This window comes from Cyrtonyx montezumae, unplaced genomic scaffold (genome assembly GCF_038088225.1).
Source record: "Cyrtonyx montezumae isolate F1298 unplaced genomic scaffold, pur_monq_1.0 scaffold_31, whole genome shotgun sequence".
NCBI lineage: Eukaryota > Metazoa > Chordata > Aves > Galliformes > Odontophoridae > Cyrtonyx > Cyrtonyx montezumae.
In genome coordinates this window covers 2,932,626-2,955,943 of record NW_027072036.1, presented here as the reverse complement: position 1 = coordinate 2,955,943, position 23,318 = coordinate 2,932,626, and the positions used below count along the sequence as shown (strand labels likewise).

The window sequence follows — 23,318 nt, the reverse complement described above, 5'->3', positions numbered from 1 at the left end:
GCCCTCAACACGCAGACACAGCTTCTGCAAGGACAAGGACTGCCACCACGTGCAGACAACCCTGCATTCACCACAGCACACCTACATGCACCAGCAGAGCCCTCTGCAACACTGAACCCAGGGACTGGATTAAGTGGAGGCTGCAGTGACATCTGCAATTGATGCCATGCTAGTGCTTGTCCACTGGATGCCTGCAGTATTATCTCCAAAGAGCCAATTCCCTTTAATTCAGGGTTGGGTCGTTGGGGTTTTTTTGCTTAATATTTTGGGGAGATGCATTCCCTGGCACCTGGAATAAGCCAAACCCCAAAGCAGCTGAGTGAAGAGTGCTGTCAGCACGGATGACAGCCACACCACGAAAAGCAGTACCGATCCCAGCTGAACGATCCCCACGTTCCTTCATCCAGCTAAACAAAAACCACAGTTTCAGGGCACTACAACGAAAGCACCGATTCTCTCAGAGCCCATTTAACAGTCACCCTGAACACACCCAACCTAGGGGCAGCAGCTGGGGCTTGTCCTCAGGTGGCAGAGCTGTCCCTGGGCACCCGCCCGACCCCGGGGTACTCACTCCATCCGCTCCCGACGGAATCTGCCCGTTGACATTGAGCGTTCGGAAGGGGGAGTGAGTGGACAAACGTTTGTCCCATTCACTCGGGCGAGGCTCGGGGACAGACTCCATGAAGTTCTTCTTCAGCTCGCTGATGTTGGCGTGATGCTTCTTTATTTCTTCCTGGGTCTTATCTAGATCCTAGTGGCGGAAACACAGAATAAATGAGGAGACACGGAGACGTGGCACCTACAGCTGCCTACGCTGCCACAAAGCAAAGCTGCGCTCAGCGGAGCTGCTGCCAACTTCCACCAGTTGTGCTCACACTGCAAACACACCCCGGGAATGCCCTCTCCCTTCTTTCTGGTTTTGCACTGAGCAAACCACGCTCAGAACCACACGGTGTCTCCTCCAGGAGCCAAACCAGCTCCTCCCAACGTGTGACAGCTGAGGTGTCACCTCGTGGCCTTTCTGCACATGGGGCTTTTTGAATTGCAAGACTGTTTGCTTGGCTTCCTTCATCTCATGCTTTTGGATTTGCTTTCTTTTCCCTCTGCTAGCCTGAATGTTCAAGGATATGAACGTAGTTAATGTTTAAGAAACTTCTCTCCAGTTTCATTTCTTCTCTTCATGCCTGTTCTCTGTCACCTTATCAGAAGTTATCCTTGGTTCCAGAATATCCCATTACTTTTCTTTCATCTCCTCCCTCCAGGAGCTACCATAGGAGCTTTAGACTTAAGAGCTGGAGACACAGACCTCTGAAACTTAGCTGAGCATTTACTTCATGCTGGACCAAGCAGGAAACTCCTGCTAAGATTACTCATCAGGAAAGGGCCAAATTCCTCCTTTGCAATGCCAGTTTACAGCATAAATGAACAGACTTTGAGGCAAGTCAGCTCTGTTCAACTAACGTGTTTAGAAACAGCCTTTCCTTGCAAGCAAACAAAGCTTTGGCATAAAATAGGCTTAAGCCAAACAACAACATTTCTGGATAGTGCCAGAAAACAGCAAGCCTGGCTCTATAAAGAAGGAGAAAGTAAAGTCAGGAAAAGCATCATCAGCAAAATTCACTCCTTTTATGCTTTAAGTTGGTAGCCAGACCACAGACTTTAGAAGATGGGAGAGCAAGTGCTTCCTGAAGCCAACACCTTCCCAGAGGAAGACGTCCCACTGGTATCTGCATCCCTGCAGGGTGACAGACCCCAGCACCCAAGGAGTAAATCTGCTCTTTCTGTAACAGCTCTGGAGATCCAACAGCTCTGCCTTGTGTCCCAGATAAAGCACAGGGTTTGCTTATGGGAAGTGGTACAGTGAGCCACGGTGGGCTGAGGACTCCACGTAAACTGCATCTGGGCATGGAGTCAGGAGCCCTACAGCTGCCCCTGGCTTAGAGAAGAGAGAAAGAGCACCTGAATCCCTGGACTGATATGAGCCTGCAGGGAGGACACATCACAAAGTGACCCAGAAGGCCACATCTGCCCTTGAAAGCATGTGAAGGAACACGCTATGACCACCAAGCTTTTCCTCACATTCTGCCTTTTTCTAAGTCCTTAGAGAGCAGCACTGAGCATCACACAGCTCTCAGTGCAATTAATCAGCAGCTCCTGGAGCATCCCTCCACAAGCAGTTGCGAGGTCTGCTGGAAACCACCTGCTTTGCCACACACGTGGAGTAAAGAGGAGCAAAAGGGGTAAACCACTGGAGCACCTGGAACAGAACCAGCCGGAGGATGGGGGGAGCAGAGCCTGGTCTCCCACTAACAGGAAAAAGCCATCTGGAAGCAGGGTGTGGGTGAGAGCTCTGCTTGGAGCTGGGGAGGAGGAGCTGCTCAATTGGTCTAAAGGAAGCAACAAGGCACTGTCCTCACAGCAGTGGCCAAATTCTGCCCGTCGTGCCACACAGTGGGCTCTCATGTCTGAAAGCTTAAATTCTAGCAGTCAAAAGAAAAGAAAATCCCCCCAAAAGCTGCAAAACTTTTAAAATTCAGATTAGGAGAAGGCAGTTAGTACACTTTGCTTTCGAGAGATACCAAGAGGAAAACCCTACTACCAGCTGCTGGTGCTGCAAGTCGGAATAGAAACACGTAACACAGTATCAGAAGCCACAAAGTCTTCTGTAACACGGTGTGGGGGAGAAAAATATATGATTGGCATGTTCTGTTCTGAGATTGTGCTGGGTGAAGCCGAGGGAAGGGCTCCCAAAGCCAACGGGAATGGATGGATGGATGGATGAGCATCCATTGCCACCAGGTCACCGTCAGCCCCGAGGGGACGTACTGCAATGCAGGCTGTCCCAGGACACGTTCCCACATTTCCAGTGGGCTGCCCTTGCCCACCAGAAAATAATTAATTTCCAGCTACCAGAAACCTGTAGAGGAGCCTCCCATCACAACGTGTGCTGTGGTCCAAGAACAGAGCAGGCTGAGTACATGGCTCTGCCAATCATATATCTTGGGGAATATGAGAGAATGAAATTCAGAAGGAAGAATGCCTGCACATCGCCATGTTTACTGTCCACATGCAAAAGCGTGCTTAAAAAAATAAGTATTTCATGCAGCAGCATGCAAAAAGAAAGGCAGCAGCAGAAGAGGAAGAAAAAGTTGAGCACAGAACACAGATCTAGGCAAATGCAACTGAAAAAAGCTTTGAGTTCATACAAACCTCCAACATTAAATTGCTATGCCTGATATAAATGTTTTCACCATCTAGCCTCTTTGATCTTTTCTGTGAAAATGAAAGAAAAGGGGGAACAAAAAAAAGAAAAGCACAAAAAATTAAAAGGTTGTTCTTGCAGGATTGACAAATTGGCAAATTAAAAAGTGAAGTCAATGAGTGGAGCGCAGCACTGTGCTGGTGAGGGATGGGCCACGGAGCCACAAGGATGCCTGCACAGTCACCACCACTAGATGGAAGGTCTGGCTCATGGGGATGGGGAAATGCAATGAGTGCAATGAGTCCTTTAAAGAGACAGCTCCCGGGGTTTCACTGGCGTTAGCTTTGACTGGTGGTGCTCTCTGACACCCAACGTGAGTTCATTTCAGCCACCAGACTTCCAAATCTAGCACGTGGCAGCTCTAGTTTAAAAAAGAAAAAAACCCAACCCAAAGCACACAAAGAAACTGGAGCACTGTCTTTTTAAACGGGTCAAGTATGCATGAACGATAGCAAAATTCGTTTTGTGAAAGCGTAAAAGGGCTGACCTTCCTCATTCTTATCAGCTCTTCCTCTTTTTCTGCAGGCTGCTGCTGCTCGGGCAGTGATAAGAAGGGAAAAACAAAAACAAAACCACAAAAATGGTTGGTTCATTTCACTGAGTCGAAAACCTCACTGTATAACCTTAAAAAATAGCGAGCGACCTAACTGAATGATGAGCACAAACCTGGGGCCGCTCGCCAGCCGTAGAGGGTACTGTGACCTCAGTGTGCGTTTTCCTCACCTACATTTAAGAAATAAATGGGTAAAAACATTGCTTGTTAGTAGCCTTTTTTTCTCAAGAGACAATTTAGTTTCAAACCACAGCTGCACGAGGTTGGTTTTGAAATGCTGGGTGCGCATGCAAAAACCAAGATGCAGCCTTCCACTGAGAGTTAATGACACCACGGCTCTCTTGGCAGTCTGTTAGTTCATTTCAGGTCAATTCTTTCAGCTTGAGAGTGATGTGCATTTGCAACAGTGCTCTCTAGTGCTGCTGAAGGCTGCCTTCCTGCTGGCATTATGCTTGTCAGCCCATGTTTTCACTGGATCTTCCCATGAAATCATGACCAAAAGCAACATGTTCACATGACCACAGATGGGATGCTGTGGTATTGTGTTCATATAGTCAGTAAGAAGAGATCTACCCGTCCAAATGAACCTAATATTGCAAATCGGGGTCACAGATTAGGGTATTTACTGAGCAGAGAGCCCAGGTTGAACGTTTTAAGGAAAGCACTTCATGGAAACTGGGTTGCTAAATACTCTGAAGGTGAAAGCATCAGTTGGTGTTAAAAGAAGTGTGAGAAGGTGTTCTACATGTGAGAAACGGTACATTTGATGTGGTCAAATCCACCATTTCCCCCCACAGCTATGTTTAAAGGGAAAAAAAAATGAACACACGATTTAAGCATTTAGGGGAAAAAAAAAGAATCACAACAAACAAACAAACAAAAAAAAAACAACAAATCTGTAAGAAATTAAATGGGATAAATAAAATTTACTTATCCTCACTTTAACACTAGAGGGTCTCAGTGGTGTAACTGGAAGAGTGATTCTCAAATACACCCTCCTGAAGGTTTCCTTTGGTATTTTCATTTAGAAATCAGTGGTCACTCAGGTCAATGCAACCATTCTTCCAGCACCTCCACCTCCCAGCTGCAACTGACAGCCATCTCCCAGGGTGTGTGCCAGATGAGACCACATGTCTCACATGTGCTGTGCATACCAGCCCACATGCACCCCATGTCACAGCAAAAACTGGCTCCAGGAACTCTAGAAACAACTAAACATTCAGGCTGACGTGGAAATGGTAACTCAAGGCTGCAGCTCTGCTGCACCACGGAGAGCTTTCAGTCAATAGGATTTGCAGAATGTTAAGGACACTCTGATTGATATTTTCACACGTTATTTCGACTTAAAATAGCAGCACACTAATGTCTTTATCACATCAACACCAGCAGAGGTCTCAGACGTCTGTGGACAGTGTGAAAACCTCCATTTAAATAATAAATGCCCTCAAGGTCTGAACAGCACCGTTCACTACCAAAATTTCAGAAATACCCAGAGAAAGCAGGTCAGTGATCAATTTGCATTCAGATACTGGGCTGTGGACCAGATTTGGGTCACTAATTGCACTGCAATTGCTCACGCTGTCCTATCAGGAAAACAGCAGATGAGCTTGGCAAAGAGTGAGCCCCAGATTCAAGTTAACATGAACACAAATATCCATTTGTATGCCATTCTTGTCCACTTTTTAAATGTGTCAGCCAGCTGTGTTTAGTTCCAGCAGAGCTCCCAGCAGCCAGGCACGCTGCCTTCACCTGGCCACCCTCCTCCTTGCACCCTGCTCTCAGGGCTGGGATTTCCCAGAGATCCAGCTCCTGCTGCTCTCTCCCATCCTCTGAGCAGGAAGGGAACGTGCCCAAGGGCTGCAGCCCCAGCTTGGCAGCAGCCTCTTCCCAAGTGATGCAGACTGACATACCTTAGATGCCTCAGCTAGCTCTGCTTTGGCTCTCTCTGGAAGGATCTCCTCACGCTTCGCTTCAGCTTTCACTGTTTCCTTTTCTACTTTTGATGCAGCGTGGGCTTCCTTGGCATCAGGCTTTGCTGGGGCTGCCTCAGCCACGTGGCTCTGGGCGATGGCAGGGGCAGAGGTGGGCCGTGGGCTTCTCTCTGGTGTTATCACTGCCACAGCTGGAGGGACAGACAGACAGCACAAGGGTCAGAGTGGGCAGTGCCTCCGCAGCTCCACGCAAAGGGTTTCCAAACCAAAGCACTGTAGTTGAAAGGAAGGAGGGAGAAGGAGGCAAAAAGGGAAGAAGAAATAAAGATGTTGAGCAAAGCAGCTTTTGCATTTAGTATGGGGACGCTGAGATTATTTTCCTGATGGTTGAATCAAAAGAAAAAGAAAACCCCACAAGAGATGGTTTACAAACAGCAAGCTTGCACTCTGCAGAGAAGCCACACCAGAAAGGCTAATCTATTTTTGATGCTGTGCCATTGATTCCTGGGTCCTTCATACGGAACTCCACCAGAACACAACCTTTAAAACAGCAACACTTGGAGCTGCGCTGAATTCTGGATCTCCTTTGCGTGTCCTCGATCAGAAATGGGCAGTTTCTAGAAGAGCAACACAGGTTTCCCCCCCCCCCCCCCAGAGCCCCGATCTCTCCAGCAATGCAAAGAAGAATAAAGAAAAAAAATACCCTGACAAGCACTTCTCCATAAAACTTCACAGCAACTTTCAGGTGGCTTCCAAAGCAGACCCACGCAGTGTGCCCGAGATGGATATCTCCTGCTGCAGCACCAGGCATGGCTGCAAGGAGGTATCCAGCAGCTCCAAACCCGTGCAAGTGCACAAATGAATGACATGCTTCAAAAAAATTGTCTTTTGAGAGGATGAGCCTTAAATAAAAGCACTGGGTGCACACAAAATCAACTGCCTGCTTCTTTCCTTTGAGTTCTGGCTTCCCAGACAGCCCCTGAGCTCAGAAGAGCCTGAAACACCTGGAAATATTCAAGCTAATGCTGCGCAACAAAGCGAGCCCCAGTTAATTCATGGTGTTTACCTACAGGCACTACAAATGATTTAGTTCTCCCAATGTTTGGTTGCTTTTTTTTTAACAGCCATTTCACTAAAAATGTCATGTAAGTATGGTCAGGAAGAGTCACATTGTGTGGATTTCTTCCAAGCCCGTCTGGCTAATCCATGACACCATCACTTCTGGAATTAAAGAAGGAATGGGAGTTTTAAGTGGCTCCTCAGTGAGAGTTCAGGTCACACCATTCACCAAGGAGCTAACAGCATTCATTTCATCTGTGTCTGAAAAGTGTATGGAATAGAGCATCCATGGGTCAGCAACACAGAGCGCTGATGGATGGGCAAAAAAGCAAGACCTCGACTTTGAGAAGACTGAAGTGATATCTTTAAGACCAACTCCTTGACACAGGTCTTGCTGAAACCACACCAGAGCCCCCAGTTACCACTGCTGCCTCCACTCCCTCTCCCACCCTCCAGCACAGCAGTGAGTCAGGCGTGCTGCTGTCCTTCCAGGAAGACAACTGCTCCAGGACCTGGGTGGCATTTGTGCCTTAGAAGCGGTGACAGCTGCCCGAGGAATTGTAGGTGGGGTTGTGACATGGCAGGCATGGTCAGGATCAGGGGAACGATGGCACACTGACCACGGGGCGGGGGGGAAAGCTGTCACAGTCGTACCTGGCTCCTTCAGGACTGGTTTTAGCTCTCCCATCACCACCAATTTTTCTTCCGCCTCCTCCTCCTCTTCTTCTACTGGGCTTATCACAACAGTACCAGGGGCACGTGTGGCTAAAAAAGTTACGTGTGTGTTAAGTGCCACCTCAAAGATTATACAGAACAGGAAGCAGTGCCACTAGTAAAGCTACAAGGCCACCTCTCCTCAGGGAATGGTGCTCCTCTCACAGTGCCTCAGGGCTCCACGACACACAGCAGAAACGGCAAAAAGACACTGAGCTTTTCCTCTGCCGCTCAGTGATGAGTGCACTTCATCCAGAACTGTGATAGTTTAGGTTTGCTCAATTAATGACCTCTATAGCTATTCTGATACTCTATTCTAGATTTAAACACAATCAAAAATGCTACCTTAATATCCTAGGTTTAAAACATCAGTCATCACCACCTTGGCCAAGAAGATGGTATCTTCTGGGAGCACAAGAGTCAAGAGGAGGAAAAGGTGACCTCCATGGGCCCAGAGAACACCACCAGGTTTGAGGCACAGCATGTTGCTGCTGCCTGTGGAAATTAACCCTACAGAAAGGGACAGTGGCACACAAGTGTTAGGAGGCTGTCACACACAGCTGGCATTAGTTCCAGTGCAGCAGCACACAGCCAAGCCACATCAAGGCACTTCACAACGGCAAGGACTGGCATGGCACACTGGCAAAGCTGGTGGCAGTTTCAACAGCACAAACACCACTGCAAACAAGGCAGCCTGCCCTACAGCACCACTCCAACCCAGCAGTCCCAGCACGGGTGACTGCAGTGGGCACCTGAGGTGCCGTGGCAGTACCTGACTGCTGCTGCACCAGGTCCGGCAGCTTTGGCTCAGCAATAGGAACCTGAGCCACCTCTACCTTCTCCTCCTCCTCCTCCTCTTCCTCCTCTGCAATGGGTTTCATTTCAAAACTTTCAAGCGTGTGCTTGGCTAGAAAGAGTTTTGCATGCATTAATGGAGCGTTTGGAGAACCATGGGCACACAGCAGTCACTGCAGCACAGAGACAGGGAGCGGAGGTGCCTTGCCAAAGCAGCCCCTGAGAACAGCTAAGAGTTTCTAAACCAACACTCCTCAGCAATAATTTTCCTCAGTGCAACTTCCTGCCAGTCCTCCTAGCTCTGACAGTCCCAGAAGGATTCTGGGGAGGAGATAAAACCAAAACTAATTGGCTTCTGGGTTTGTTTCCCAGGGAGGGCACAGCTGAGCTTTGGGGGGGGGGGGGGGACAACGACACATGAAAACTATTCTCAAACACCTCACTTACTCCCAGCTCTCAATCTGACAATTAAGAACATCCATCCATCCGTCCTGGTATCCTGCACACTAACTGCATCTTCTGCTCTTACAGCAGTGGGCTGTGCTGACTGCAGGAACTGAGGGGAGATGGCAGCAGAGGGAGAATCTGCCACCTCACTCCTTGAAACCTTGGGCTGGATTTCAGACCTCAAAATGTGCGATGTCAAAAGCTCACTGCTGAAACTTCAAGGTAGAAGAAGGGAGATGGAACAGCACACAATGCACATGAATTATCTCCAGTCCTAATGTACCACAGCTGTTCCCTATTTATGCGAGGAAGAAAGTCAGTATCTGACATCACCACTGCTGTAATCATCATTACTATTTAAATATACATAAGAGGACATTAATATTTATTAGCAATAAATACCTATCTTAAGAGAGATCTAGGCTCCATGTACAAAAATGGAAAGCATTTCTCACACCAACTAAACAGGCTCAAAAAATTGCAAGCTGTTCCAGGAATGAAGTCTTCCAGAAGTTTTACAAGAAGTATTATGACCACAGAAAAAGAACTTCAGAGTGAAGTATACCTATCTTAAGAGAGATTTTCTAATCTGTATTAAAAAAAACACCCAAATTTATTAAGGAGAGAGTTCTGAAGTTTCTGAAGTGCCATCCATCCTACCCACTTCCCCACCTCCCCAGGCTGCTGCCTAGGAATGGCATGAGATCTGGGGCTCTCCCAGGCTGCCTGTTTTCTGCCTGTAAAACTCTTCTTGAAAAGAAGCAAAAAAGAAAGCTGCCAGGGTCGGTGAAACTTGTCAAGAGTTGTCAGGAACAAGCATGTAAAGGCATCTCAGTAGGGAAAGGATAGCAAACGTGCTGCAGAGAGTTGTAGCCACCACAGCTATACCTGGCTTCTCTCGGGACTGATCCACGGGTTTTGGTTCAGGAACCTCAACCACCACCACCTCCTCCTGCTTCTCTTCCTCTACGGCTCTGAACTCAACTTTTTGAGTCGCACGTTTAGCTGAGGAAATGGTGCACATGTTAACAACTGCCCACACAGTAGATGGAGAAAGGCAGCAGAGCTCAACGGGGACGGAAGCGTTACATTCACGGGATGCTCTTCCCATGCACTGACACTGGGTTGTAGGATTGCAGCTGGGAGTCCTAATTTTACCCTGACTCAGATCCAGGGCAGCAAACTCTCGCCACTCCCCCTTTCACATTTCACCTCCTGTGCTCTGCCTGCTGCTATTTGGACCTTTTAGAAACGCCAGGAAAGAGCCCATCTGATGGATGTGCAACAAACTTCAGTACTGGCAACCCTTTAACAGACACTGACCGTAGCAGTCGTTAGTAGTGGCAAATCTCTCCCCCTCAAAGGAAAGCAATGTCACTTAAGAAGCTCTATTAAATAAACATCCTACAACAGGCTAATTCCTGATTTCCCCAAAGGACTATGTCTTGAGATTGAATGTGGGAACACCAGAAGGAGCAACCTCAGCACCAACATCCACGGCTGTTTTTTGTCACTCAGCTCTTGGAGGTACTGCTATAGGGTTTACCTTTTACACTCAGCTCTTGCATTAAAGCGAGAAGTTAAATGAGAAGTTACTATTTTTATTTTTTACAAAGCAGTGCTGTCCACTAACCTCCATCGAGGCTCCTGGACGCCCTCTTGCTTGCTGTGCGCTCGAACTGGGGTGCAGGTCGGTCGATCATGGCACTTGCCTGCCTGGTCTGGGCCTGAGTCCGCCCACTGTAGCGGAACTTGGAGCCCAGTGCCAGGAACCTGCTCTTGGGGATGGCCTCGGTCGAAGTCAGCCTGGAAAAGCACACGTGCAAGTTGAAAGCATGCCTCTGAATCTAGGAAGCGACACGTGAAGAGAAATTCAACTACACATACAATAACAAAAAAAAAACCCACAGCATAACAGCAAGTGCCACATCTGCATGAGAAAGGAAACCTCACACAGAAGCTGCCTGGAACTTTATTGCAATATAAGCATTTCATTTCCCTGCCATCGTTTCACTCTCATCTCCATTGGGACCTAAGGAATGCTGAAAGTGTGTTCGTTTTCAGCCACTCACCGACAGCATTCATTAGTCAAAGGAAGCCTACCATTTATGGAACTCACCTGAAAAATGTGTGATGTTCAACACATACTTTCCACAGCTTCTTTGCTGCCCGGTAACTTGGTAGCTTGAATCCAATTGTACTTTCATACTGCTCTTGCTGTAGGAAACATAACTGATTTAGGTTTGGCAAGAAGCAAATATTACAGGAGTCCAACACCCAGCCCATCAAGCTGCCCTGCCCTAACTCCACGGATACGCAGGAGGAGCTCAGGTGTTAGAAAAGTAAGGATCTGGCCCATATCTTGCCACATTACAAGAAAAGGAGGAGGTCCTCTAACAATTTCAGCTGCAAACTGCTGTCAGCCCGAATGTGGAATACCACACTGCACCAGGAGGTGGTGCTGGATGACACATGAAAGTTATCCTTGTCTCCTTCAGCACTGGGCTCTACTTGAAGAGCTTAGGGTCAAGCCAATATGAGAAACACAAGAGAGTGTAGACTGCCCACTCATTAGGAAGCTTGCTTCCTTCCCCAGCTCTTTTAGTCGCTGATAATCAGAAGACAATTTAACAAAACTCCCCAAAGAAGCCACAACGTACCTCCCCTGGGCGAATCTTAATAAAGAAGCTGCTGCGTTTGTAGGAAATCTTCAGGACTTTGGGCCAAGGGAAGCGGTTGATTCTCAACTTATCTTTGTAAACAAGAAGGCCACTGGAACAGACTCCCAGAGTGATATCCACTCCTTCCAAGTCCTGAGAAAGCACATGAAGATTCAAGCAGAGACCAGCGTCAGAGTTAGGCTGGGCTGTCCTACAAATTACTCCTTTAGTCTTTCCCTGAAGCTCTTAATTAATCTCCACACCTCTCACTGGTTCTCACCTTGGCATGGTGAAGGTCAACCCCATACATAGACAGCTTCTTTGCATTCTCAAGAAATTCCAGGTCTGCTTGGGCTGGAGTCATGGACCTGGGGAAAGAAAGAAAGGGCTTGGTATTTCCATAAACGCTGCTTTTATGAGGAGACACAGCAGACTTCACAAAACGTTCACTTGTTAGATCTTTTGCTCTGAGGACGAGCAAATCTGTGCCCAGATGATGAAAAAGAAGTTGCTCTGAACACACAAACTTGTGTTTTGAGACACCCCTCCTAAAACTGAAGCATCGTACTTGGATTGAGTGCTACCAACACCAGACTAGAAAGCAACTGAAACGTGAAAGAAGCGTGGCACAGGGTACAAAACCTGAGGTGGAACACCCTCCAACACAGCTCAAGGCAAAGAAGGATGTGTACTGTGCATGTCAAGCATGGCCTGAGACCTTCCCAAACCCAGCTATTGTTTGAGGACAGCTGAAACCACGTTGCAGATATTCCTGCTGGGGCAGGCGAGATGAATGAGACATTTTCTGAGAACAGATGGCACCATCTGCAGGAAAGGCAACACAACAGAACTTTGCTTAAAAGCAACATCCTGATAATGGAGGCTATTATCAACACTACTGAAGTGGCCCCGTTAATAAGTTTCAGTTGTGCAAGGTACATCCAGCAGCTCAGCTGGAAGAGTATTCAGTTGCACACGCTCCATTCTGTTCATCTTGTTCACTGCTTTGATGTCTTCCTTGCTGAGCACTCACAGCCACGCAGTGTGCAGTGTAAATGGTGGCACTCAGCAGTGTGCAGGGACAGTCCTGCACAGGACCTGAGAGCAGTGACTCTTCCAACACACCCCTTTGTTCTGCAAACAACACAACAAGAGAAGGAGCAGTTTTCCACTGGAAATCCTCCTACGGGTCACAGCACACAGACCAGAGATGAGACGTGCACGTATTATATACCTCCTACTGCACACATGGGTGAATTTAAATAAATCTATGTCCCGTGCTGTCAAGTAACCCCGTAACAAAGACATGAATAATTCAGCAATGGGATCTGCCACTTCTGGCACAGCCGATGGCCTTTGACTCCAAGTCATGAAGCCTGTCAGTGGCCCAGTACTTATTTTCCCTCATTTACTCTCCTCTCAGTGAAAATGGAGGGGAATCAACATCGAGTATTGATTGAGGTTGAGAGAGGCATTAACTGTAGTGTTGGTGATAGCCAGGGATGCACCCCCACGGCTGCACTTAGGTTATTGGTTTCCATGTGCTCTGCTCTCATTATCAGTATATCATAGCCAGCAGGTCAAGGGAAACAGTTCAGCACCTCCACAACACTTTGGTATCCTGGAGCACTTTTATGGGCATTTTCCCTTAAAACTCAGAAGTATCTCTGGAACTGTGCAGAAGCTGCTTGCTGGCTACAGATGCTCTCCATGTCACCCCCTCCTCTGGGAACACACTGCTCCATGGAGCTTTTGCAACCAAAGCACTTGAAAGCATCTATAAAAATAAGCTCAAGATGAAATGAGGAGGAGGGTCTGCCACCATGCCCCTCAGATCTGACAGCAGAAGGACTCCTAAGAGCCCCCCAGTCAGGACAGCACACACCTGCCCACATCACTAATGCATTTGTGGACATGAGGACAGCATAACACAGTTCTGTCCCTCAAGCATTACCTGGAATACTTCCACACCAACATGTCACTTGTGATGTGTGGCAGCAGAAAACCCCAAGCACGCTGCAGACTACAGCACATATACAACCACACAGGATCTGTTCCAACCAGATCACAACCCGAAACTTGCGTAAATCCAAAAACAAACACATGAAAGGAGAAACAACAAGGTTAAAGCAAGGAAATCTGCATTTTGACATGAAATAAAACGCACTTCCACAGCTATACTCTTGAAAAGGAGCACCTGTGTGGGGCACCTGTCAAAAAAGAAGAATATTTTTAGGTGCCACTGCACCTTACCTGTATGTTTTATGAAGTTCCACAACCTTCTCTTCGAGCTCTTTGGTCTGGTTTGGAGCCAGTTTAAATTCACTGATGTAATCTGTGCTGTGTAGGTCGGGATCATAGTCCCCCAGCTCAGACTGCACTGTGTAGGAACCCAGCAGAGCCAAAGTTGCAAAGGAGCAAGGCAGCCGCCCTGTGATGATGTCTTGTCGAAGCTGAAGACACAAGTAATACCTTGGGTAGAAAGAAAACCAATGCTATTTACAGGGAACACAGTGACCTGAGGAAACTTGCTCCCAAGCACTGAGCAAAGTCATTATTTTGCACCACTATGAATTAAGCAGAATGTTTTTTTTCTCGTGTGTATTTTTAATTAGGGGATAATAATCACACAGTACTCCACAGTGTGGAGGACAAGAGGGCTTCAGAAAATTAGCAGAGAACACTTTTTATCATCAGAAAAGTTTCTTTTAAAATAAAAGAGCACTTTCCCATACCAAAACATGCCAAGACTACAAACACACTGCTTTCAGCACATTGACTTTTGGTGAAGGAGCAGCCCCACACAACCATTTCATCCAAAAAAAGAACACCTCCAAACAGTTCTTGAAGGTGCCCTGAAGGATGGAACAACGCCGAGGTACCAAAAACTTCTGTTTCATAGAATCACAGAGTCTTAGAATCATAGAATGGGTTGGTTTGGAAGAGACCTCAAGGATCATCAAGTTGCAACCCCCTGCCACAGGCAAGTCCACCAACCTCCAGATCTGGTACTGGACCAGGCTGCCCAGGGCCACATACAACCCGGTCCTGAACATCTCCAGGGATGGGGCATCCACACATCTCTGGGCAGCCTGTTAATCTTCTGGTTCCTGAAGATGCTCCCAGCACTGCTCAGCCAGCTCTTTATCTGCTAGCAAGATAAATGGGGTACTCACCTCGTTATATCCTCTGTCAGCTGAGCAGGATCCGGAGGATAAAACTTGACATTGAAAGTAAAATCCCAGGGGCCTCCTGAAAATACAAAGGGAAGCTTTAGAAAAATAAACCCACCAGAAGAGCTTTGCAACAGCCACCTATCAGACCCAGGCACGAGCCCTTGTTCTGCTCCTCACATAGCTCGCTGCTGCTGAGGCAGATGGCACAAGATACGATCCCATTTACAAGATACATGCCTGAGAAAACAAAGCAGAGCAGATGAATACAAGTGAAAGATGCCACACTGGTGGAAAAAAAAATAAATTCAATCCCAAGAGGCTAAATTACTCAAATATCTCTTCACTGATATAAAAAAAACTACTCACGAAGAGAGGTCAGACATGCTGTAGGTTAATGAATTAGTCTTTCATCACTCAACCCAATTTTCAAATGTCTCATAAGGAACAGATGTGCTAATTCACTCAACAGCCTAATGTGCTGCAGTCATGTGGCCAGAACACACTTCAGCACAGCACAGGCATCAATCTGGAAGGAACAGCAAGCACCAAGGCAGGAAGAGCCTCAAAACTCAAGAGCAAACTGTGGCAATAAAGCTTGCTGCAAACCTCACACAGCACTGCTGCACTCATTACGGTGAGGACTCCCATAATTGTGTTAAGAGGAGGCATTATTTGTGGCACAATCAGCCTGCCTGGCTCTGTGACACAACTGAGCAGTTACTTGTGTGTGCTGCCCAATCTACACGCAGCACAACTCCTAAGAAACAACAGAGCAACCCCAGAATGATCCTAATTGTTAATACTGTGCACATAAAATGACATGCTGGGCTGGGAACAGACTGATGAGAACTGCCTGGCTTGGGGGGCAATGCCTCCTTTCCTCCTTTTGAAGCTACCAAACTTTTCATCTTTTTTAAGCTCTACTTGAGGAGATGAAGCGGGGATGCCCTCTTTTTCTTGCTAAGAACAATGGCTTTCACCTGCAGAAAACAGCCCTGACCGATCCACTGAGCACACCAGAACAGATTTTCATAGTTAGAACTCCCCTCTCTTTCACCCTCTAGCACTGCGGGTCCAAAAAAATCTTTATTTTAGTAAGACAAGATGCACCTGCTGTTAACTCACTCAGATTGATCAAAACCTCGGCCAGGGAGGAGTAACGCAGCAATACACTTCACTCTGTGCCTCCCCATAGCAATACAATTCACTCTGTGCCCCCCATGCACACCCACAGAACAGCATTTACATGAGAGGCAGCCATACCTTAGGCTGTCCCTGAAAGCAAACAAAAGCCTCATGAGTTTACTTAACGTTGACACTGCCCTCATCTTGAATGAACTCAGTGCTACGAGAGCTTAAAATACCTCAGAAAGCATGTGGCATTTGTGCTGATCCTGCTCCAGTTCTTTGTTTATCATTCCAGGATCCCTTTTTGGACTCTAAAACAACCTTGGAGCCCACAACACCTCGAGGCTCCAGCACACAGCCCAGCCCTAACAGCCACCTTAGATTGTACGTAGCAACCGCTGAGGTCTCTCTTTCCATCCTATTTAGCAGCAGTAAGGAGAGCATGGATTGCACGTGGTGAAGGCAATCCAAAGTATGTTTTTGCAAGGAAATGACACTTCTCCTAAATCCAGAGCGTAACTAAATACTTAAGAAGGAGAGAAAGGAAGCACAGACAGCTTGAAGTTGTGCTGATGCTGCCCAAGCACCTGCCTAGCACTTGGGGCCACACGCCAGAGCCACGTGTGCGCAGGGAAGGGGAGAAGAAACACACACACCCACCTGATAAATTCCATCCACTTACCATGAACTTGCTTTTTTATTTCTTTGGTAGGATCCAGCCACGTCTGTAAAGAGGATAAAAACATTTGCAGTGTAACAGACGTTACAGAAACACCACAGCAAACTGCAAGTCAGTACCGACGCAGCAAGAAGACAACACCGGGCATGAATGCAACCATGGAAACTGAAGACAGAGAGCACGTTTCAGAAGTTTTACTCCAGCCTGCAGCCTCAGCATGAGAATTTCCAATCCAACAATGAATATGAATGAACAGCTTCCCATATGAAGCTGCTCTGTCTCCTCTGAGATGACCTCATTAATTCAAGAGGCTCAGCACATACAGCTGATGAGCACCCGACACCATGCAGGCAGCCTTCACAGGAAAGGGTCTGAATGAATGAATTTATGCTGGCTCCCAACAGCACAGCAATAGCACCTGAGGGAACTCTGCACAGCACATTGTACACTGTCAGATCCTATTTTCACTATCTTTCTTGAAAGCAGCACGTTAAGAAAGGATGCAACCACATCCCAGCAGGTATGGTCTCAGCCAAACCCAGCCAAGGGGAGCACTTCTGCAACACACTTCTCCTCAAAGACCTTTGAAAACAAAACAAACATATTGGGAGCCTGTCTTCATGTTATGTCCCTTATCTGCAATCTTACCCTTCTCAGAACAAAGATTGCAAAGACTTTCTATTATTAGCTGTGTTCTTTAATGACCTAATCACTAAAATGGGAGTGAAAACATCCAGCAGCTGGGGAGCGTGACATAAACTCAGTCTCTTTGAAGTATGACTCAAGTTTCTGGTAATTATCTCAGCTACAAATTTAGCAATATATCCCTTTTTTTCCCCCCCTCTGTAATTTGGGGTTTTGTGGGATGATGGTGCAACAGAGGCCTCAGAATACCACTCCTGCTTTTGCCAAGCATGGTGTGAGCAGCTCCCAGCACACCGTGGCTGAGCCTGCTCATTTGCAGGGCTGAGGACTGAGCAAGATTTGCACATCTGGGTCTCCTGAGGTGCAAGAACTGAACACACTGCATCCCACACACCAATCTCTCTTGACTTGAAGAACATTTAGCAGTAATCTCACCTTTTTATATGCTGGCCTCCCTAACCTGTAAAGCTGGTGATAGGAAATCCATCTGAGAGATAGGCATGCTGCCCCTGCACTTGCTCTCTCCTTACAGCTGCTGTTTTAAGGAGAGTTTAAGGAGAGCATTCCCATGTATACACTGGCATCACCCCGCTGCTCTGCAAGCTGTCAGGAGGTGAAGAAGCACAGCTATCAACTTCCTATCGAGCAGGGCAAACCAGGCTTCAAGCAAGCAGCTTCCTCCACACTGGAGCTAAACCATATACAGCAACTTCACCTTCCTGCGCTCTCAGCCCTGACACACCGATGTGACACAGCTATCTGCTTTCTGTCTCTATGGTTAAAAAGCTGCACAGGCCCTGAGCTCACATCAGGCAGCACCCAGAGCCAGCAGTGCAGCTTGCTGCCCGTGGCACACACAGGACAAACGGAGCTTTGTTCTGCCTGTGTATTAAAAATACATACTTTCCATTATTTAGTCATTTCACAATGAATATATCTTGCAGTCATTAAAAACCGACCCGTCAGGGAAGGTATAAGTGAAGCAAGGGAACAGTCAGAGTGTGGACTGATGTAAATGGTCTAAGGGACAAAGAAGTGGCCCCTTGTTTTCAATTTAGCACACTTTTGGCTAGCCTCATTAAACAGAACTTGAGTAATTGCTCAAGTTAAAGCGTAACCAAGGGTTTAAAAGATAAGGTCTAACCAAACAAAATTCTTAGACCATAACCATCTGAGTAAGAGTTTTGGTATGAAAAGTTGCACGTGTTCTTTTGCAGGGCAAGGCCTCAATTCAAACCCACCAAATGCCAAGAGTAGTGCCACGGCAGCCAGCTGGTGTGCCATACCCCTGCCACATTTTCCCTTTTCAAAGGCAAAACGCCCATGGAAAAGGGACGACAACTGACTCTGCTGCTGAAATTCCTAACTGCTCTTCAGGGATTTGTGACTTCCTGCTGGGAATACCTCCACAACAATTAAAAAAGAAACAAACACAAAAATCCCAAGCCTCAGATCTCAGCCCAGGAGCCCTCCCAGGCACCACCAAGTGTGTGTTTTTGGCTGGCACGCAGGTAGCAAAGCTGAATCTCTGCTGGGAGCCAGCAGCTGCTGCAAGCTCACCCGCTGCACATTCTAAGCTTTGATTCACTCTCACTTCCCTGCCTGTGTTCCCATCACAAAGGTGATAAAGCTACCAGCACAGCTCAATGCTATCGTTCAGAGAACACGCTGAACCGCTCATTATTAAGAATGGCTACGTTTGCTGGCAATGCACTGGAGGAGGAGGCCACCAAGGGTAAAATAAATCCAGCATGAATTCACAGCCCAGGATTTGTTACAGAAACAGGAGGAGGGGGAGTCACAAGCCAGAGAAGGAGCAGGAAAGCAAACCCAAAGCCTCTCTGAACACCAAAGCCCAGGTCTGCCCCTACTTTAAATAAAGCTCTGTGCAATGACTCCTTCATGCTGACACAAACACAGGCTCCAAGACTGAAGTGCCCCTGCAGTGTGGCAGCATTTAGATCCACCTCCCATCACCTAAGGGGAGCTAACTTCCTCTTCAAGTCTCATTACAGCAAAGTCCTCTTAGTCCTTTCTTGTGGAGAAAGATCCAAAGTAGTTTTAAGAAGAGCATCAGCAGCTTATGCATCCCCTCGTCCACGGAGAGCAGCCTTGCACAGTGCTGAATCCACCCATGAAAGAGCAACTTCTTACCCTGGAGGTTGGCATGTCCCATATGGCCAAACCAAAATAGTCTTCTTCCAGGAGATTAAGGTGGTCACAGACTTTCTTAAGTAGATCCTGCCCCTTGGCATGTTTCTGCAAATGCACAGAAGAGAGTCCATAGGATAGGCTGTTTTTTGTCTGCAGAACGGCAGTGTAATCAAACAGTAAACACACAAAGAAAGGTGAAAAGTGTCGACTTGGTTGAAATCAGGTTCTCAGACAATCAAGTGCTGATCCAGAGACAGCCAATGTGAGACACAAAGCTGCTGCAGCCCTCCATGACAGCCCCCATTTTGGAGGCAGCTCAGCAGGCTCATGGAAGAATCAGTGGCTCTGAACAAAAGCCCATCATTTCCACAGCCATTTCCCCAACCCGATCTGCTGATTAAACCTAGCTTCCCTATTTTTGCCCTCTACACTGAAAGCTGCTTAGCACTCAACTTCTTGCCTCCAGAAATACTCTGAGTATTTCCATCTACTCTTTTTTCCTTTTTTTTTTCTTTTCAAAATCCTGCAGAAGTGATGTGAGCGAGCTGGCCCTAGGAATTGATACCCTGTTAGTCCAAAGCATGAAGGAAAACGTCCCTGAAGGCACAAAACTATGGTAACCAAAAGCAGCAAATTCTATTGGAGGATTTGGTAAAAGAAAGTGCAGTTCCAGTGACGCCAAACAAGCTTTACTAATGCATCACTTGTGCCTGAATCTCCCCTTTTAGTCATATTTGCATGGCAATTGATCAAAGACCACAGCCGTGTTTTATCCCAGCCCTGTAAGGCTGTTAGCACACACGCTGCAGCTCTACAGTTAATGCACTTCATGTGTTAGCCTGGGATATTTCTCAAGGAACTGGCACTTGAAGACATGTAGGAATTAAAAGCTTTCTATGGCTGTCAACTGGAAGGAATGTCTGAAAGCACTTATTCTTTTTGAATAAAGGCATTTGTGCTGATCCTTGCCTACACTTTTGCAATTCCTTCTCAATTAAGTCTTGAATTTGAGATCAGAACTACAGAACGGTTGGGGTGGAAGGCACCTTACAGCCTCCCAAGTCCCAACCCCTGCCACGTGCTGGCTGCCCCCCAGTAGCTCAGGCTGCCCAGAACCCATCCAGCCTGGCACTGAGCAGCTCCAGAATGGGGCACCCACAGCTCTTGGGAAACCTGGGTCACAGCATTACCAATTCTGGGTAAGGAATTCCTCCTCACATCTAATTAACTTCCTCTCTTTTAGTGTAAAGCCATTTCCCCTTCTCCCATCACTGTGTTGGCCCCTCTCCTTGTTATATGCTCCCTTGAAGTACCTGGAAGCTGCAATGATGTTCTCCAAACAAGCCCAGCTCCCTCAGCCTGTCTTTGAAGGAGAGATGCTCCAGCCCTCTGTAAGATGATACTGGCTTTAAAGCCAAGAGTACTTGTCTAGTCAAGAGCTGCTCATCGACAGCAGCCCCTTCCTGTCTGCTCCTCCATGCTTACTGCCATGCTGTGCACGTGCAGGATGGCTGCAGCAGAGCAGCACTGCACAGGGGCTGCCAGCACCACCCCAGCAGACAGCAGCTGGCTTTTTTGGGGGGGCTACACATGAAATCCCCAACAAACAGTCAGGGCTGAGGCAACACTCAGCGCCGATCCCGCTCAGCAACAACGGCTGTGCTGTTACACAAACCACCAGCACTGACCTACTTGTCCAGGATCACCCGAGGTGACGTTCCCACAAGGAGCCCTGTGCCTGGATACCTTTTAGTCAGTGGGATGAGGAAAACAAGCTGGTGGGACTGTGCTCGACTGGTGAGTGCCCGATTATTAATATTCTGGGCAAGCACTTCAATACTGAAATAGGCATTTCTGCTAGCTCTTTATTGCCCTGACAGCAAGGCAGCCCTGTGAGAGAATGTACAAAATAAAGCAGAATAAAAGCTCTTTGCAGTGCTGTAAGTCAACGTAATAATTTCAAACTGTTTACTGCAAACATATTCAACCCTGAGCTAAACGCGGCTTGTTTTTCTTTACGTCTTAGCTACAGGAGATAGCCAGCAGCCTGACAGTCAAAGGCACTGTGGGTGAACAGAAAAGCACAGATTAACACGACAACACATTTTATTCAGATGAAAGGGGCAGAAGATATTTAGACAATCCCAACACAGCACAATAAACTGAACTCTTGTCTGGTATGAAAGTGAGAGAGAAGATGAGGGGTATCGTTTTTCTGAACTCCCTCCTACTTTTACAAAACAAGAAACCAAATCAACCCCTGGGCACACAGAGACTTTCATGATGCACTGAGTTATGTTCTCACAGCTTCCAGTAAGATGGTTCTGCAGTAATGCCTGTCAGGTAACTCACTGGCAGCAAATTAGATGTCCGTTAAAAAGTGGTGGTGGTAGTTTTTGAGGGGAAGAGAAGTGAGAGGGAAAAGAGAAGAAACAAACTCTGCATGTACTTACATCCACAGCACACTCAAAGATGGTGTCATCCAGCAGGACAACTTTGCAGTACATGTTTCTGTGTCTTTTTATGGATCTCTGGGCAGCTTTCAGATCTTTGTCTGCTTTGGTCTCTGGAGCCTCTGGCTTCAGCTCTGCCTCAGCACTCTCCTTCCCTTCACCTCCTTCCTTGCCCTCGAGGTCTTTGCTGTCCAGTTCCTGCTCTTCCCTCCTTTCCTCCTGTGCAGGCTGAAAACCCCAGCACATCCAGTTAGATGGGGCAAAACCCATCCCAGGAAACAAGACTGCACCCCAACATTTGTTACCAGCCTAGACGCATAAGCCAGGACCTGGTATGAGCAGGACAACGAGCACACTGAGTGATGGGAATTTGTACAGCTCTTCAAGTCATTCTCTTCATTCAATAAATGATGCAAAAAACAAAAAGGGGTCGATTAGAAAAATTGGGGCAGGTTAAATCATGCAAATTTTCAGGTCACCAAAAAGGGAAGTCACTCTTCAGCCCTGACGGCCACTCTGCCCACTGAAGCACTTTCGGAGCCAGTGTAACTCTCTCAAGTAGCAGAAAACAACACAGTTTGGGAACAGAAGAAGGAAGGAAGTGTTGTTTTTCTTAAACTGCCATTTCAGCAGGTTAAATGAGTCCACAGCAGGCTCGGGCAAGTGCTGGAAGTGCCCCAGTGCAGCAAGAGCACTGGCAGGGGAAGGGAAAGCCAAGCCCCGGGTTGAGCCGGCAGTGAGCTGTTAATTCAGCCCATCACATCTCATGAAATCACAGCCAGGCACAGCTGCACGCAGGCACTGCTGGCTGAGGTATTCAGAAACTCAATAATGTCCACGAGCCGCTGACTTCTGTCCCAGCAGGGCTGGGATAATAGGGAGCAGAGAATCAGCCAAAGCTCGTAATGCTCACTGGTCAGCATTTATCAAACAGGCAGCACCTCGCAAATGCTTTCACGGCAGAAATATCTGCAGAGTGTCACAGTTCAAAAAGCCACCAACGTCAAACTGAAATAAGAACTAAGAAACAAAAAACAACCCATGAATGCTTCATCTGAAATGGTGCTTGCTGAAGGAAGGCTCTGGGTTTTCTCTCTGTGCACGCTCACGTGCAAAGCAAAGTTGAACAGAGAAAGAAATCACGCATTTCCTCTCGGAGAGGCAACATCAGGGCTGAAGCTGCATGAAACTTTCCAGCTGCCCAGCATGCCCCAGCCCTAGCAGGTATCAAGCTCTATCAGAGATCATTCCATATCCTTTAACAGGTTCAGGAATTTGGAAAAATAAAACCACATTACCTACTGCCTTCTTTGCAACGCTGTAAATTTAAGGAGTTGGATTTACAGCTACTACTTGCAGCTGGGAACACTGTAACTTGGACAGGATTTCTCAGAAAGTCTCTATAAACCCAGAGCTTGCAGTTCAAATGTAACACATCTCTGGAGACCATTCAAAACCCAACAGCAGCAGCCTGTATTGTGCAGATTTTACCACTAGCTTGCTGTGACTCCACTGACACACAGGTTGGTTGGGTTTTAGGAAGTTCCAGATGTGGCCACCACGTTGGTGTCACATTTACAACTCTAGAAGTTCAAGAAACCCTTCTCCAGGTTCACTTTCTCCTGCAATTCCCACCTCATACCATTAACCTGCCTTTATTCA

The 23,318-nt window shown here is 47.2% G+C and overlaps 1 protein-coding gene across 22 annotated transcripts in view; it reads right to left on the bottom strand.

Moving 5' to 3' along the window:
• Positions 1 to 23,318, bottom strand: part of EPB41 (erythrocyte membrane protein band 4.1) — a 200,162-nt gene that overhangs the window by 16,966 nt on the left and 159,878 nt on the right. For 7 of the 22 annotated variants that reach the window (XM_065744474.1, XM_065744487.1, XM_065744488.1 and 4 more), the window contains 17 exons: positions 21,657 to 21,884; positions 19,204 to 19,308; positions 16,408 to 16,450; positions 14,598 to 14,673; positions 13,675 to 13,893; positions 11,702 to 11,789; positions 11,422 to 11,574; positions 10,881 to 10,978; positions 10,395 to 10,567; positions 9,650 to 9,766; positions 8,292 to 8,426; positions 7,460 to 7,570; positions 5,726 to 5,937; positions 3,929 to 3,985; positions 3,750 to 3,797; positions 3,211 to 3,273; positions 572 to 751 (listed from right to left, as the gene is read on the bottom strand). In XM_065744474.1, the coding sequence (XP_065600546.1) occupies positions 572 to 751; positions 3,211 to 3,273; positions 3,750 to 3,797; positions 3,929 to 3,985; positions 5,726 to 5,937; positions 7,460 to 7,570; positions 8,292 to 8,426; positions 9,650 to 9,766; positions 10,395 to 10,567; positions 10,881 to 10,978; positions 11,422 to 11,574; positions 11,702 to 11,789; positions 13,675 to 13,893; positions 14,598 to 14,673; positions 16,408 to 16,450; positions 19,204 to 19,308; positions 21,657 to 21,884 (2,106 nt within the window). The remainder of the gene's footprint in view (positions 1 to 571; positions 752 to 3,210; positions 3,274 to 3,749; positions 3,798 to 3,928; positions 3,986 to 5,725; positions 5,938 to 7,459; positions 7,571 to 8,291; positions 8,427 to 9,649; positions 9,767 to 10,394; positions 10,568 to 10,880; positions 10,979 to 11,421; positions 11,575 to 11,701; positions 11,790 to 13,674; positions 13,894 to 14,597; positions 14,674 to 16,407; positions 16,451 to 19,203; positions 19,309 to 21,656; positions 21,885 to 23,318) is intronic. The other 15 variants (XM_065744495.1, XM_065744482.1, XM_065744494.1 and 12 more) reach the window with 10 other exon arrangements.